Source organism: Oncorhynchus keta, chromosome 11 (assembly GCF_023373465.1).
Source record: "Oncorhynchus keta strain PuntledgeMale-10-30-2019 chromosome 11, Oket_V2, whole genome shotgun sequence".
Lineage (NCBI taxonomy): Eukaryota > Metazoa > Chordata > Actinopteri > Salmoniformes > Salmonidae > Oncorhynchus > Oncorhynchus keta.
In genome coordinates, this window is record NC_068431.1 from 22317821 (window position 1) to 22335490 (window position 17670).

General features: G+C 41.4%; 1 protein-coding gene across 1 annotated transcript; it reads right to left on the bottom strand.

Annotated features, from left to right (window-relative positions):
* Window positions 1-684: 684 nt before the first annotated feature.
* Window positions 685-16291, bottom strand: LOC118390660 (remodeling and spacing factor 1-like). The gene is made up of 17 exons (XM_052457513.1): window positions 15892-16291; window positions 13781-13872; window positions 13500-13592; window positions 12959-13164; window positions 12648-12766; window positions 9803-12440; window positions 8537-9761; window positions 8054-8317; window positions 7528-7632; window positions 7307-7386; window positions 7146-7200; window positions 6839-6948; window positions 6644-6711; window positions 6014-6239; window positions 5496-5710; window positions 4963-5148; window positions 685-4750 (listed from the first exon to the last, which is right to left on the bottom strand). Exons 1-17 carry the CDS (start codon window positions 16043-16045, stop codon window positions 4233-4235), a joined length of 6354 nt encoding a protein of 2117 aa, XP_052313473.1. The 5' UTR covers window positions 16046-16291; the 3' UTR covers window positions 685-4232.
* Window positions 16292-17670: the final 1379 nt, after the last annotated feature.

The following is a 17670-nucleotide window of genomic DNA, read 5'->3' on the forward strand; positions in this document are numbered from 1 at the left end:
TGGGCGGGGCAGCCGATTTATCCTATGAGCGCTGTAATTTGGTTGTTTATAAAGTGGGCTAGTTCGTTTGAAAATGCCCAGTGCTCCGGGTATGCGGAGTGTGTGTAGACCATTCCATTGGTTCGTAAAATACCTCTCCAATCCACCCGGGGCACCCGACCATGCAAAACAAACTCGCAAATAAACCATAAGGAACTTTCATAACAACAAGAGGTGCACTTGAGCCAACAATCCACCTAAAATAGACAAGTATTTTCCAGAAATGACCTAATTTGACAGAAAGAGGCACACCGATTAGCAACAAAAAAACTACCTAAAATATTGTTTTCATGAGTTAAGACGTGTAAATAAACCATACATCAACCACACAAGTCAACATTTCTGGAGAAACCAATAGCAACTGAACTTTAATTAATGCATCTTTAACGAAACATGCCCCCTCAACACTTTCACCAGATGTTCTCAAATCAAATCAAATGTATTATAAAACCCTTCTTACATCAGCTGATATCTCAAAGTGCTGTACAGAAACCCAGCCTAAAACCCCAAACAGCAAGCAATGCAGGTGTAGAAGCACGGTTCTCAAGTGGACATGCCTGCATTAGAAAGATAATTGTATCAATATTTCACACCATCATGCTGTCCTCTCCCTTTTCAAGAAACAGAAAACAAGTCGGCCTACCATTCCTTGTTTAAAAAAGCTTTTTATTATGACAAATGTACAGATCGTATTAATATGAAAGAAAATAGAGTAAAGTTAACAAAAAGGTATTGAAGAGTAACAGACAAAACATAGAAAACCAATCTACAAGCTAATGTTGATATACCAGACCTACAGTATAAGTTGTCTCCCCAGTCTTCCAATTCTACCTGTAATAAACAATAATAAGGAACAAACACTTTTGAATCATTGGCACCAACTTCCCCCTGGCAGAGGACTGCCTGTGTGTCAGACTGCCCCTCCCAACTAGTGTACCTTAATATGATCATTTGCTCCAACAGATTTGTCATTTAAAATTAAGTAGGTCCACCATGTCATACTCATGAAATACAGGTGATAAACGTAATCTCTTGAAAACATTACATCAGAAATCAGAATTTTTTTTCATCCCAAAACGATGGTAAACTAACCCAAGTCATCTGCATATGATTCCCACAATGCAACTGCCAGTAGACGCTTTGGAGCAGTCCAACTAATGGTGCGGTAACTCAAGTCAATATTATCATGTTCGTGGACTGCATTGCAGGCAGCTCAGAAATGATTTGTAATTAGCCTTCCTTCACACGGAAGTATTAAAAACATTGTGTGATTAACCAAGACTAATAAGAAGTTTACCATTGATGATGAACACATGCCAACACTTCTTTACAAAAGACAAATTTACAAGTAGGCTTAATTTCTTAATTAGAGCGCATTTATCTTGAACTTTTCCCATGATTCTGACGATGGCCACCTTTGTGTCCAGGGTCATGTTCATTGGGGCACAACTGAAAATTAAAACAAGGGCTTCATATTGGACAAGTTCAGTTAGCACCTCCCCATTTCACTCTGTTTTCTACCATTTTATGCTTACTGAACACAACTCATCAGTCCTGCCAGGTGTCGTCCGTGCCTCCAGTGGTTGGTTCATGCTCTCTTGTTCAGGAGCAAGACACAAGGAACACTGCTGAGCAAAAGAGTTTAGAGGTCTGTGACTATTGAACCTTGTAAAACCTTAAGGTGGCCAACGCATCTGCACATAACAAAATAACATCCAACAAACATGCCAGATATCCAATGAATTCATTACAAAACAGTGGTGCCAATATCACAACCCCTCTACAAGGAAAACTATTATAAACAATGCAATCATAAATGCAATCATAAATAATTGCCAAATATATTTATTTCCATAAAAGAAAATGCCTCTAAATATACATTACAGCAAAAACTAGATATACACACTAACATTAGAGGTCAATTTATGGTCTGAACCATTTCCCCCAAACAAGTTGCATTCTGGTATATCATTCCCTAACAAAGATTAATCCAGCATGTCGTTTATCCATAATCTTATTTTGATTCAAGGCCAGAGCCTGTATTCAGTCTCAGAGTAGGAGTGCTGATATAGGATCAGTTGCATTTTAGATCATTCTGAATAATATGGACAGCAGTCCTACTCTGAGAAACTGTTTGAACAGAGGCCCAGAAAGGCAGGGATTTAACCTGACCTCAAAATGGAACCCTTAAGCCAAAATGAGCTCATATTTGAGAACAGACAAAGGATAGGCATTCTGAGATCGGAGACGTTTATTTAGTCTCCAGTTGATGCAGTAAGATGTAGAGGGAAGACTAGAGCGAGGGTAGTGTTCTCTACAATCAACACTGGTGGTGGCAGAGGGTTCCGAAAAGACCAGGGGACATTTTAAAAATGTAAAAAATATTTTTAAAAATAGTCGATGAACAACGACAGGTAGTTAGGTATATACTCAGTAAGTACCTTTACTTCAAGGTTTTGAACCTACATACAGTATCGACAAGAAGGTACATAGGAAACAGTATGCCACTTGGTTTGCTAAGGAGGAAAACAATAAGTGGATGATTTGATATACAAAGAAATACATTATAAAAACACAACATACGTAAAATAATGGTTAAAATGCTGACATGGTTATTGAGAGGAACAGAGAAAGTTGGCAGAAAATTCTGTACATAAACAAATCCCTTCGAATATTAGCATATAAAAAAAGTCTAAAACATGGGCATTTAATCCATTGATAGTGTTGGCAGCACACACTAAAATTATATTTATACGTACACAAAAGCTAAACTAGGGTTTTTAGAAACATATGCACAGAGGTGAGAAGATCAGGGTTGGTCTACTCTAGTTGGTGACATTAAATACACTCAAACCTCCATTTAAAGGAAAGTCTTGTCAATGTGGTGGTAGTTAACACATTTTAATGTTGATTAGATGACACCTGTAATTTGGCGTGATGCACTGAGGAACTAGCTGCCTTAGTGTTTGTAACAATAATTAAAAACGGTTAAAAATACCACTTGATGGGAACGTTTGATAAAAATAAAAACGGGATATAGGCTGCAGTACAACATTTCAATACTTTGAGTAAAAACAATTAACCAAATCCACGAGAAACACTCTTTTGGAGATTGTATTTTCTAGAAAGTATGGGCTCGGTTGTGGGTCTGGTCTCCCAGTCTGTTTCTAGCATGATGATGACGATGGTTCTGTCTCATGTTTTCCTATGGGAATTCTGACTTAAACTGTTATGCTCATGCTTTTTCATCCAGTGCTTTTAAATGGTCTATAAAAGAAAGTGGGAAACCTGTGTAATGGTTTAGCTTATCAAACAAATGACTAATAAAATTGAACACATCAAAACAAAGAATAAATAGTTTGATCGATGTAAGAGGATTAAAATGTGGAAATCAAATACCAAAAAAGTGAAAGACATTCATATTTAAAGTTTGGGGTAAAGATCAGGGGGATAAAAACAACGATTGGTTTCCAGCAGTTGATCCACAAAACTATGTTAATTTAAGTCATAAATGGAATGCAGTTTGACCCCTGACATCTATTCTCATAAAAATGTTGAACAACAATACACATTTACATCCTACCAACAAACAATTCATGTCATACAAGAAAATGTCCTTTGCCAGGCAGGAATACTGAGAGGTGCCTCTCAGAACAGGAAGTCATGGGTCATTTTCATTAGGTCACACAACAGAAAATCAGCGTTTCTTAAATGGACAAGGCAAGGTAGTCCCTCTCGGTCTGTCGGTTTTCAACCGTTTGGGGCCTAATGAACACAACCAATAATTGGGGAGATGGACTCTTTGTATGTGGGGGTAGTGGATGGACCCCTGAGTAGACAACCCTAGAAGTTGGCTGGAGAAACAGGTAGGTTGATTTGTGTGTTATTTACGGTCAAGTATCTGACCCACATGTCCATCGGTGACCGAGTACAGAGGATAAGACAATGCAATGTAACGTGCCACTTAACAACCTTCGGAGTTAGTGCTCTCAATGACTGTACAATCACACTGCGAAAGGTGTGAAGACAATGAACTTTCTCCCCATAAGATGTCCAGTTCATACAGATGGATGGGGATGGGGTCATACTAATGGGGGGGACAAGGAGGATGAATAAAACAGTTTTATAATAAGGACAGGACAGAAACATTTTTAAAAATACTACAGAAAAGAACAAATGTACAACTTGGGTTTTTACAACATATCACTGTTGCAGACAAAGTCCACCAGGTCTGTGACCCCCAGCAGGTCATCCTCATCATCATCCTGTGGTGCCAACTCCAGTCCATTGGGCGCTATGGCGACAGCTGTGGCCCCAGGTTTTTGGGGCCCAATGTGAGCCAGGCCCTCTAGGGCCTTGATGGGACTCTGTCCATTGGTGGGGGGATGCAGCTCCACTAAGCCGTAGTCCAACGGGCTGGCTCCCTTCCCCAGCACTCCCCCTTCCTCCTCTTCCCTGGTTTCTTTCGTCTCCTTCTCCTCCTCCTTGTCAGAGTCGTCCGAGTCGATGCGGTTCACACGCTTGCGGACAGGACGTTCTCCCTCCGATGATTCATCGGAATCGTGGTCGTCATCGTCCTCCTCAGAGGCTCGCCGCCGTTTCAGCGAAAGTCGTCTGTGGTGCTGTTGGGATTCTTTTTTGGACGAGTTGGCCCTCCTCTTTAACCTAGTCCTCTCCCTCTCGCTGTCATCTGAGCCTCTGGAGGAGCTCGCTGAAAGAACCAGGTACATGGAAACAATGGACGTTAGATAAAACCATATTATTGTTAATATCAGTTAAAGTGACGGCAAGTGATGACACGTTAAATAAACATATTAATTAGCCAACTAACTACAGTTTACACACATCCTACAGAGAACCTATGCTAATAGCGGGGTCGGTGAGGCAAAGAGAGCGCGTTTAGAAAAAAAATGTCTGCCTGACCTTCGCTGTCTGAACTGGCGAGGCCCCGCCACGGTTTGACTTTGTCACGGTTTGTGTTGGCCTTGGAGCCGTCAGAGTCTCCGGACGACTCGCAGTAGTTGACCTGCTTCGTCGTCTGACTCCGGTGGGATCGGCGTCGGCTACAGTCTAGGTCGCTATCGCTGAACTCGCTGGAGCCCTCCGACACTAGTTACACAGGTCAACACAGAAAGAGAGCCACATCACATACCTATAGGTTTTCAAAAGGACAATTACAAAATCAACACAGAAGTTTTCAGACATTAAAATCAAAAGATGGATCCACATCTGACACAATTGGCTGTGTCTAACCAGTGTACTGAAGGCCTCAACTCCAAATGAATGGAACCGTCAGGACCTTTTCAATTAATTTTGGATTACGGCATAAACCTGAATCAACAAAACAGATGGCCTGGAACTTGTCCCACTTTTGAGCTCTGAAAACATCTAACAAAGTTTGATTTTGGAGTGTAATGACCTTTCAAACCACAGAGGAAATGACGATGCCAACGTACCCATTTCTTCCTCACTCGTCTCCTCTTCATCGTCTGAGTACCTTCGTGGTGTGCGGCGCCGTCGCGGCTGAGCACTCCTCTGACGTTTGGCTGGCCTCCTTGTCCTGGCGGTTCTGCGTTGTGTGCTGCCGAAGTCGCTGTCGTCATTGGAGTCGTCTGCCACTTCGCTCTCTGCATCGCTCTTGTCCGACGCCACAAACTCCTCTTCCTCCGTACTACATGAAAAAGTGTGCAGTGGAGAGAGAAAAAAAACAGAAGAATGAGTGACAAATGAATTCAACACCCCTTTGTGTCACACCTTTCTGGATGTAATAGCCATCAATGAAGTGGAACCTTGGCTTGTGTTCATTATGGCACACAATGGGAAATGTTTAAAAACATTTTGCAGTGGAAAACAAAAAAAGTCCAGGTAAGTCCCTCCGCGTTTCAGTCCGTTGTCTTCCATTTGGTGCCTTATGGACACAACCTCCCTGTTCTGATTCATGAACCCCTACCTCCCACTTTCCTAATGAACCTACCTGTCACTGAGACGGAACTCGTCCTCGCTCTCTTCCTCCTCCATAGTGCTGTCGCTGTCCAGGTCGTTGAGACGCCGGCGCTTCTTCCTGCGCTGGCTGGCGTTGGGCCGCGGCAGGCACCCATTCTCCTTGCCCTCGCCACCCTCTCCTGCTGCCAGGATAGTGGACATGTCCTTCCCTCTGCTATGGCCTGTGATGTTGGCCATGTCCTTGCCTCGACCAGCTCCTGTAGAGGGCAGCACATGATAACATTTAGACCCAATCCAACAGGCACACAAAGATTGTTTGCAGGCTACACAAGTTAAACTCTGAGGCTGCATTTCATTCAGGGAAAATCACTCTTTTACCCTCGTTCACTCCTCCTGACAGAACTGATAGGAGTGGATATGTATACGAGGGCAGAGAGGGAACATCTATCTTAGGATGAAATACAGCCTAAGACTTGACTCTTCATAACCCTTATTAAAAGGAGTGCACAATTATTAGGGAATCTGAGCAAGCACCATGTTTGCACAGATGAAATGACGCAGCCAAAAATTATTTCAGAACATCAATAAAATGCAGCATAAACTATTGAATAAAAGTCATAATTCTGGGATTTGGTTGCCATATTCCATAATGTTCTCCTACCTCCACCATCAGCCTCTCTGATGTCTTCTTCAATTGCCTCCTCAATAGCCTCATCAAATTCATCAAACCTGCAAACAAGACATTGAAATTATTCAGGGAATTTATCCGCCACAATACTGAAACAATAAATAAAGACCAGCCACACACAGCACATACAATGTTCTGATAACCATGAGTTCAGTACAGACGTCATACCTGTAGCTTATGCTTTTCTTTGCCCTTGTGGACCTTCGACCCCAGCTCTTGGTTCGCTCCTTCTTCTCCTTCTTTACCACCTCTTCCTCCCTTTCTTCCTCTACCTCCAACTAAAAATGACAGTTGGCAATGTGTCAGTTCACAGTACAATATAGGAAGCAAACATTTATGCTGACATCAGTCTTGGCTAGGCAATGAACAGTGTGACAGACCATCTTACACAGACGTCCTACAAACACACTGAATTCTGGATGTGTTGCAATTGACTTCCATGATGGTATAACCATAGCAACCAAATGCTGCCTACCGAGGGAGTGATGATGTTTTCAACACTGATTCCAACATAGACCAACCGCTCTTTTCTGGAGGGAGAAAATAAAATAATTTAAAAACAACTTTATGAGCTACATTATTTTCCTGTTGTCATTTGCTGTTTTACACCAAGGGTCATGGTTGAGAGGTTGATACCGTCGCTCAGCGCGCTCCCTCTTTTTCAGGGAAGCATCGAGATTAGTAAGCTGCTCCTCAAGCTTGTCACAGAGCAGCTTCTGCAGGGGTCACAAGGAGAGAGGGGTAAGATTGTCAAATAATACCACACATAAAGCAAGCCATTAGTTTAAAACAATAATGTGGCTAGCATCCAAACTGTAGTGCAACTACCAATTGTTTACCATCTGGTGGTTACTTACATGTTGGCAGGGTGGGCAGAACCACTCCCCGTCTGGGATGATCATGAGAGGGGGTCTGAGGCAGGCCGTGTGGTAGCCGCTATCGCACGAGTCACACAGCAAAATCTGTGAGGAGAACACGAAGGTGTATTAGCTGGAACACATTATTTTGTAGTCTTATCAGTCAGTTTAGATACATATTATACATTTACATTTAAGTCATTTAGCAGACGCTCTTATCCAGAGCGACTTACAAATGATGAATATAGTATAACCACTGACAGCCCACCAGAGCTGGGGTCAATTCCATTTCAATTCAGAAAGTACACTGAAATTCCTATTTTAATTATCTTCAATGAATTTAAAATAACAAACACGTGGAATTGGAATTTGATTTACATTCTGCATTGACTGAAACTTATGTGGAATTGACCAGAACCCTGCAGCCCACCATGTGGGCAATTCCATTATTATTATCACAACTATATGCTACCCATTGTGCCATTTATTGAGCTGAGAAAATAAGGATCACATTTTCAGGACCCACCAGCTCAGGATGGTTGGGGAGGCCGCAGTGTTTGCAGGGGTCATCGTTAGGAGGGAGGTCATCATCCGAGGTGTCAGAGTCATCGCTGTGCCTCTCTCTGTTCCCCTTCCTCCTCTTGCCCCTCTCCACCTTAAAGCTCTCATCACTGTTGTCCTCCTCGCTCTTCTCTTCACTCGACTCACTTTCATCGTCTTCACCAGAATCATTATTTTTGCGCCTTTGTGTTCGAGTGTTGGACCACCGGGTCTTTCTCCTCCGTCGTCCCTGAAAACATATGTCATCTTGACAGCCAAATCATAAAACACAGACATTCTAACTTTTGGGTTACATGAAGCTAATGCAAGACAGCATACACATAAGTTCCTGATGGCTGACAATGTGTGAATCCCTGATCTAAAAGACACTGTTGATCCAAAAACATGCATTCACAATCCAACATATGAATGTAGAAATATCTGCAGTTACTGAAAAAAAAAAACTTACCTTAGATTTGTACAGTCCATCTTGATCAACCTTCTCTCTCGGTTTCCTCTGAACAGTTTTCTCCTCATCACCCTTCTCTACAGGGGGTGTGGCCTCTTTCTTCTCCATCCTCCTGTCCTGGAACTCCACCCCCTTAGCAGTCGGCCTGCAGATCCTGGGTGACCTCCTCAGGGATCTCCCAGTCTCACCAGTATCTGACCCAGAGTCCCTCTCCTTTCTCTGGACCTCAGCACTCCTCCGGTGGGTAATCCCGCGTATTTTCAGGCGAATTCCCTCCTCTTGGATCTCTGATGTTGTTCCCGCATCCTTTTTTTCACCCTTGTCCTCATCTTCTTTGTTATCATCTTCCTCATGCCCCTCACTTGCTTTTGCCTGAACCAATTTCTCTTCTACCGTTGAATTTTTGTCATCTTTCTCAGTTCCATCATCCTCCATTTTCTCATTTTTCTTAGGATGATCAGGCTTACTCCCATCCTCTTTTGGGGGGCATCCCTGTGTTGTGGCATCTTCCTTGATTACTTTGTCCTGGCTTTTGTCCGTCTCACCCTCAGTGAGAGATGATGCCTTCTTACTAATAGCCTGTTTTTCTGATGATGCATCACAGTTCATGGGCTTTGGGTCTTTGATAGGGTTGGTTTCAGACTTCACTCCACTTTTAACAGCCTTTTTAGGCCAGCCTTTTTCAGCATGTCCCTTGATCTTTATGTTGTCATGTGTTGACTTTTCCGAACACATTTCCATAGGCTCCTCCTGTTTCACCTCCACTGGGACAGACTTTTTGAGAGAGGGTAATTGCTTGGCGTCCTGAAAGGTGACAAGTTTCTCTCCTTTTTCTGCAACTGGCTTTGTGTCTGCCAGTTTCTCAGTTTCTTCAGTGTCTGGTTTCTGTCCCCTAGAAGATAGAACAATCTTTTTAGAGATCGTCTCTGTGTTTTTAGCCGATTTCTCTGCGACTTTAGGGATAGGTGTAGCTGATTTAGCAGACTTCTCTGCATCTTTAGGGGTAGGTGTAGCGGATTTAGCAGACTTCTCTGCATCTTTAGGGGTAGGTGTAGCTGATTTAGCAGACTTCTCTGCATCTTTAGGGGTAGGTGTAGCAGATTTAGCAGACTTCTCTGCATCTTTAGGGGTAGGTGTAGCGGTTTTAGAAGACTTCTCTGCATCTTTAGGGGTAGGTGTAGCTGATTTAGCAGACTTCTCTGCATCTTTAGGGGTAGGTGTGATTTAGACTTCTCTGCATCTTTAGGGGTAGGTGATTTAGCAGACTTCTCTGCATCTTTAGGGGTAGGTGTAGCTGATTTAGCAGACTTCTCTGCATCTTTAGGGGTAGGTGTAGCGGATTTAGCAGACTTCTCTGCATCTTTAGGGGTAGGTGTAGCGGATTTAGCAGACTTCTCTGCATCTTTAGGGGTAGGTGTAGCGGATTTAGCAGACTTCTCTGCATCTTTAGGGGTAGGTGTAGCGGATTTAGCAGACTTCTCTGCATCTTTAGGGGTAGGTGTAGCTGATTTAGCAGACTTCTCTGCATCTTTAGGGGTAGGTGTAGCGGATTTAGCAGACTTCTCTGCATCTTTAGGGGTAGATGTAGCTGATTTAGCAGACTTCTCTGCATCTTTAGGGGTAGGTGTAGCTGATTTAGCAGACTTCTCTGCATCTTTAGGGGTAGGTGTAGCTGATTTAGCAGACTTCTCTGCATCTTTAGGGGTAGGTGTAGCGGATTTAGCAGACTTCTCTGCATCTTTAGGGGTAGGTGTAGCTGATTTAGCAGACTTCTCTGCATCTTTAGGGGTAGGTGTAGCGGATTTAGCAGACTTCTCTGCATCTTTAGGGGTAGGTGTAGCTGATTTAGCAGACTTCTCTGTATCTTTAGTCATTGCTGATTTCTCTGTGTCTTTTGGGGTAGCCAATTTCTCTGCGTCTTTAAGTGCTGCCGATTTAGCATATTTCACTGTATCTTTAGGCATTGCTGATTTCTCTGTGTCTTTTGGGGTAGCCAATTTCCCACCTTCTTTAGGGGTAACCAATTTAGTAGATTTCTCTGTGTCTTTAGGGGTAGCACATTTCTCTGCATCTTTAGGGGTAACCGATTTCCCAATATCTTTAGGGGTAGCCGATTTCTCTACCTTTTTGGGTTCACCCAGTTGTGATTGGGTTGTTTTCTCAGAGACGTCTGCCATCTCCATGTCTTTTGGTCCAGATTGTGTCTTCGTCGCTTTAGCAACAGTTCTCATTTCATCTTTACAGATAGACGCTGAGAAAACTTTCTCCAGGACAGCTTTTTTCTTCACCTCAGAGGCAGCCTTTGCATCTGTGCCTACAGCAGGTTTCTCCTTGGTGACAGCTGACATTTTATTGTCTTTAGGGTTATCACATTTCTCTGTATGTTTAGATGCCTCTGGTTTCACTGTCATTTTAATGGACGTATTGGTCTCTTGAGAGATGGCCAGGTTCTCAGCATCTTTACTCTTTTCTGAAATCTCTGTCTTTTTAATTACAGTTTTGATATCTTTAGAAACATCACATTTCTCTACACCCTCTTTGTCGGGTGGTTTCTCTGTATTTTTTACGACGGTTGGCATCTTTATGCAATTAGAGTGGTCTGGTTTCTCTGTAATTGGGTCAGGTCTCCCGGTTTGTTTAGTAATGACTGAGGTTTCTGGGTTTTCAGGGTTTGACCACTTTTCTGTACCTTTTGTGCAGGGTGGTTTTTCCATATCTTTCACGACAGAAAGGGGATAACCGTCCTTATTCACAACAGTTTTGTCTGTTTCCTTAGAGACAGCTGACTTGACCTCTTGAGAGGTAATGGATGAATCTGTTCCTTTAGTTTCATCTGGTTTCTGTGACTTACTAGACAAAGGGTTTTCATCGGTTTCTATTGATATATAGGTTGTGTGTTCTGTACGACACACTTTTACATCCCACTTGGATACCTTGACATTTTGTTCCTCTTTACAATCAGAGTGCTTCTCCGGTGGGCTTGCTGCATCCTTAGATGAAGTCAATGGCTTTGTCATTAGAGGGGACGGAGATTTAGGCTCTTTTAAGGCAGATTTTTTTACTTCCTCTGAATCTTCAGTGCTTTCCTTTTCTGCTGGAACCATTTTCTGTAGACTTGTTTCATTGGCCATGGCCACCTCAGTGTTGCTTGCCATCTCCTCTTTCTCCTTGTCCAGGTTTATTTTCTCTTTTGCACTAGCTTCTGCTGCTTTACGTTCTTCCCCAGCAGCAGCTTTTGTTTGCTGTTTTTTGCCATCAACAGAGTCTCTTAAACCATTATTGACACTTGTTTCTGTTGTAGGCTGAGCATCACCATTCATTTGATCACTTATACACTCTATCGTCCCCACCGGGGCATCAGAGATCTCTTTACTTGTCTCCTCAACTTCAGGAGCTTCTTTGACAGGAGCAACAGATGGGTTTCGCACAAAGATACTACTGCCACCGCCACTATTATTTTCAAAATTTTCACAAAGTTTCATCTCTCTCTTTTTCAATGGGATTTTGGCCTGCTGGTCATTCTTCATGGCCCTTTGGAGTTCATTTGCAGTCTTCCTCTTGGCTTCATCTGTCTGTTCTGTTTGTGGCGTCAGACAAGGTTTCTCTGCAAGAGGCTCTGTAGCATTTGTGGCTGTGCTCTCCTTGGATTCTGACACCTCCATTGGCTCTTCTTTGATGGCCCGGGTGTTTATGGTGACCTTGTCATCCACCATAGGCTCCTCTGATTGGCTTTTTGACTCTGACTCATCTTTGAGGCCATTCAATATGGATTTGGCATCTGATTCGTCTAGTTGTGATTCCTCTTTTTCTGTAATCTCGGTTTTTGGAGAGACTAAGGAAGTTGTTCCCTTGGAGGGTTTGTCCTCTTCATCCTCTGAGGTATCCTCTGTCTTTTTAACTTCCCCTATAGGAGAAAAGGTATAAATAGGAATTGCAGTTACAACAGAATGATACGTTCATAGAAAATAAAAGTACAAGATTTAGAACTGCATCTATCAGGGAAATAAGTTGTTTACCTTTGACAATATCAATATCATGAAAATGTTTGTGAGTAAACAACAAATAACAGACAACATTATTGGTGTAACAAGCCTCATTGGTATAACACTACCTTCTCCCCCAGTATTATTTTTCGCCTCATCTTCCTCCTCTCCTTCTTTCTTTGTCAACAGTGCTGGGTCGATTTGAGTCTTTAGCAGTGCCAGGATCTCAGCCAAGCTGTTTCTGTCTCTGTATAGAGATGGATAATTCAAATAACTCTTTCCAGTTTAGTAATCTTGTGGTAAAATTACATATAAACCAAGTAATCTATGATCCACCTGGAATACAAGACCTTTGACATTTAGGCTCTGCAGTACAACAGTATGCATCTTTCCTCCCCTGAATCACATCCGGCCCGTTATTCCAATGGTTCCACAGTACCTGACAATGCACTTCCAGGAAGACCCATCCAGGTCGTCCTGCTCCTCCACATAGACCCTCACATTCTTGTCCTGGTCAAGTTGGAACCAGTACATCAGGCCATCTTTGTCCTTGCCAATGGGGAGAAGCCGCATCTTATCAGGATCCTCCTCATTGATTGCTGTCTTGAACTTTACATTGTCATCAAACTGGCATTCACACAAATGCTGGATAGAAAAGAGAGAAAGTATGAGAATGTTGCACTTAGGGGGAAATAATTATGTTAGTAGGGCTGCATATGGCCAAATATATTTCAGTATTTTTTATGGAATATTGCAACAGCAATATGACTTGCAATACAACAACACACTTGGGTGAACTGCACAAGTTATGTCCCGCCACCACTGGCATTACTATTTTCAGAGAATTTACTTTTGTACCATACAGAAGAAACGTGAAAATCAGCGTAATTTTTACTACCTGCATCTTGTTTGGAAATATGTTGCATGTCTTTGCATAATTATAGCTATATTGCAACTATACAGCTATATTGCAACCTTACTTTGAGGATTCCAGTCTTGTACTCCACAGACATGTCCTTGTATCCTTTATTTTCAAGCTCCCATGCCCAAGTACTGTTGAACTCATGGCACACCTGTAAGAAAGCACATTCCATCAGCCTTTGGTTAACCTCAATACTATCATCATTCAGAATGCCCAGACTCATGCCACTGTCTGTATTTTACAAAAATCGAATATATTTAAATGTGATTCATCTATAAAGCTACGCCTAACTGTATGAGATTGCAGAAAATGTCCAGCCTTGTTCTGAGATCTATTTACCTTCACAAGGTACTTCTCCCATCTGTCTGCGGACACTGACTTGCCAATCTTCCTCAACAACTTCACGTGAAGGTCCACCAAGATCTTTGGAACTGAGGGGAGAGGTGGGATAATGACACCATTTGGTAAACATCAATGTTTCTCAACCACATATAACCTATTGTATAGGCCAATAAATAGCTACAGCATGTATATCTTGAATATGAATCCCACTCACACACTGTCACGAATCCATATCCTACGACATTTCATAATATGTATAGGTATTGGTCCATTAGCACTTCAAATTAATTAGTTTTGCATTAGTTAATATCAAATGGAGACAAAGGAATTTAAATATGTTTTGATGAGAGTGGGGAATAAGAAAATAAAAATTTCTTCACATATTAAAAAAAAAACTCCTGTGCACAGTTGCCCCAGTATCTGTGCGTTAAAGATGTCGCCAATGAGTCTCCTCTCTATAACGCCCAGAATGCTCTGATTCGACAGCTCTGCAAGCTTTATAATGTAAAAAAATCCAAATAAGTGAGTTACTCACCAAATATGGAATTTCGCTGAGCAACTATCTTCATTTACTCCTGTTATGGCAGGTATGTACTTCCAAAAAAGGTCTAAATAAACATTTACAACAACCAAAATAAATTAATCTTGGAGACCTCATTGAACTGTTCCAACCTGTGCTTGGCAGTAAAGCCAGATATTGGAGGTGCCAATAGGCATTTTTTTCAGTGGGTTGTACATTTTTATTTAAACCTTTTTTGAAAGTACATACCGGACGTAACGAAGTAAATGAAGAACATTGCTCAGCGAAACTCCATATTTGCTGAGTAACGAACGTATTTTGACATTATAACGCCTGCAGAGATGTCTATTGGGAGTTTGAATTGGAACTTCCTGGGCGTTGGAGAGGAGACAAGTCATACATCTCTAAAGTGGAGACACTGGGACAGTGCACAATACCAAAATTAAAGGCGTGCATGATGCAACGTGGTTTTATTTATTAAAACAATGCATTCAAAATAGATATTTGCTAACTTCCTAACAATATAAAACAAAAACGTAACATGACTAATACAATAATATGGAAGTATGGAATAACAATGTAGTATGTGTGATACAAACAACCAAAATCCGCCAAAATAGTTTGAATAAAGCAGACCATTCTTTGCGCGTAATCTAATTACAGCAGGACACCATTGAGCAGGAAGTTCTTGCGTGAGTGTTTCGTTGAGATAACAATAGAATGTGTTACAGATTGCATGTCAAGCTGGGAACAACATGATTCAATTGAAGACGAAACATACTTGAGAGAGACTAGTATAATGGGTTACATTACTTAAGGAAAATAGTGAAACCAAAAGACACACTGAAAGTTGGATGCTAACCATGGTGCATTTGATTGCACTTTGTTTTCTCAAATACGATCCATCTAGAGTCTAGACTGATGGAAATGTTTGAAACTACAGCATTAGATGTCTAAAGTGATGTACATAATGCTATGTGTCTGTCTAATGTATTTCATCCTAACAACTACCAATATAAAAAGTGCTCCATACCCTTGATAAAAAAATATGACTATTATTATTTTTAACCATTGAGCAGGAAGCCCAGAAGATGAGCATGCGCATGCGCAATACAGCGCGAGCGAACCACTATGCCAAAACATTACTTTAACTGTAAACACAGTGGACAATGTTGTCCTTAACGCAACACACTCAATCCTAAACCGAATAATAGGAGTGCCCAATATACTTTAATAAATGTTAAAAACAGATCACCTTGGAACAAAAGTTCAAAGCACAATATTTACTGTAGGCTGTGTGGTGAAGTGCATTTCAGTCCCTGGCAGATAAAGGCTGGCTTGGCTGGAAAATAAATAGTAATTTAAAGCCCCAAATTTCACCGAAGCCCTTCGATCTTCGGTCAGTTCACGGTTAAACAATGCATCTATTTCACCCTGGATCCTAATAATACATCTGAGACAACAATGCATGTATATAAAATGGGTTGTTTGGAAATCACACAATAACACAACTAGTACGAACGACATAGAACACTATGCAATGTGGAGTCCCATCTTCCCACAGTAGCTCGCGCTTTTCAAACTATACCTGAGATTGTATCTTGGAGATATCGCTCCAACTGTGGAAATGTAAGCTCCGGTAAATCAAGCAAGGTTCCATACCGCTCTAGAAAAGAGCATATCACGGCGTAGCTTGGGCAAAAACCGGGGGTAGAACCCGCCGATGCTGCCGAGGCAGCCATCTTTTCCGATGGAAGAGCAGCAGACAGTAACAAAGATGGTGGATAAATGAAGATAGTTCACACAAGCCGTTTACCATTGAAACAAATGATCAGTTCCGGTCTACTTAACTGGGTGCGTCTCTCAGACTCCAATGCGATTGCAGCTGGGCCTGGTCGGGTCTACTTAGTTCATTGACGTTAATTGAACCAGGAAAATACAGCGAGTGGGGTGTCTCTTTTTCTCTTCTGTCTCTGACAGAACGTCTCGGAGGACCAATGACTGCCCACAATTCACCGCGTCAAATAAATTAGTGGCCCAGAGCTCTTTGCGGTAAAAAAAAAAAAATTGAATAATAATCCAAATGACTAATGTAAACAAATGAGGACGCGTGGGGAATGATAATGTCTGCATTGGTGGTGTGAACATTTTCATATTCTTCCATAGATCATTTAACGCCAATTAACTAATGTAAAGTCGGCTATACAGTGGCTCGGACCACTGAGCAGCTGCCATTTTGTAGCGTTTAGGACTGGCAATTTGATTTTGATGCGAAAGCTTGCTGAATTTGTACAACGTGATCGATCCAATGTTGCACAGTCCATTTTTTCGTAGTTGTATCAATTCGCTATTTGTAACATTTTCAACACCAACAACGCTACAATATTAGTGGAAATATAATTTTGGGGAAACAACAGAATTATATTAATTATCTTGAAATAATTTAACAAAATAATCTGAAACATGATTTTGTTAATGATTCAGAAGTCAATTCAGAAGACTAGATTTGTAAAATACAAAGCCAATGAGTGACGGTAAATACTGACAAATGGAATGTGATAAAAGTGGTTACATTTCAGCATTACACATGGGTCTTTCTATAAACTACCTTCACAAGTGAGCATTACTTGCAGTAGACATTTTTTTGGAGCGGTTACAAAGCCATTAATAATACTGTGGCTTTTTTTCCCTTCAGTGTAATTACACATTGACCTTGATCCTGTGAAAATCCTGGATATTGCTGTCGGATTCTTTTTTTTGTATGGAAATGTCGGAAGTGTACTGTAACCTTGCAACATTTCGTATCTCCCTATGTTAAGGTGTGAAAACAGTTTTCATGGGCACATATATCCAACATAATATATGTGCTTGAAAAATCCAACGCTTCAAGTAGAAAGAGTAACTTTAACATGTTTAATACAACTAAAATCTATAATGTCATTCAATAATTACACATAATATTTGTTTGATGTGTGTTTGATGTCTAGCTGTTTAGTTACACGCAGACATTATCGCGCGCAACATCAACTGATTCAGGAAAGGATTTCATGAATGACAGGCAAGTGATGAAGAGCTTGTGTGATACTGCGCGCGATTTAACAACAGACAAAATGCGGGAATTATGTGGATCTTGAGGATTGACAGAACAATTTGGTGTCTATGTTGTCAAGATAATAAGCATACTTAGTGGATAATATGTACGTTTTGGTCGTTTGTTTCTCGACTTAAAACGGAGCAATTGGGAACGTGAAAACGGGTTGTTTGTTCGTTCTTAAAAGGAAATCGAAAAATATATATTTTTGCATATAAAACAAAAAAAACTTGTGGGTGGGATTAAATGTCGAATATCTGTCCAAGTGCACAGCCA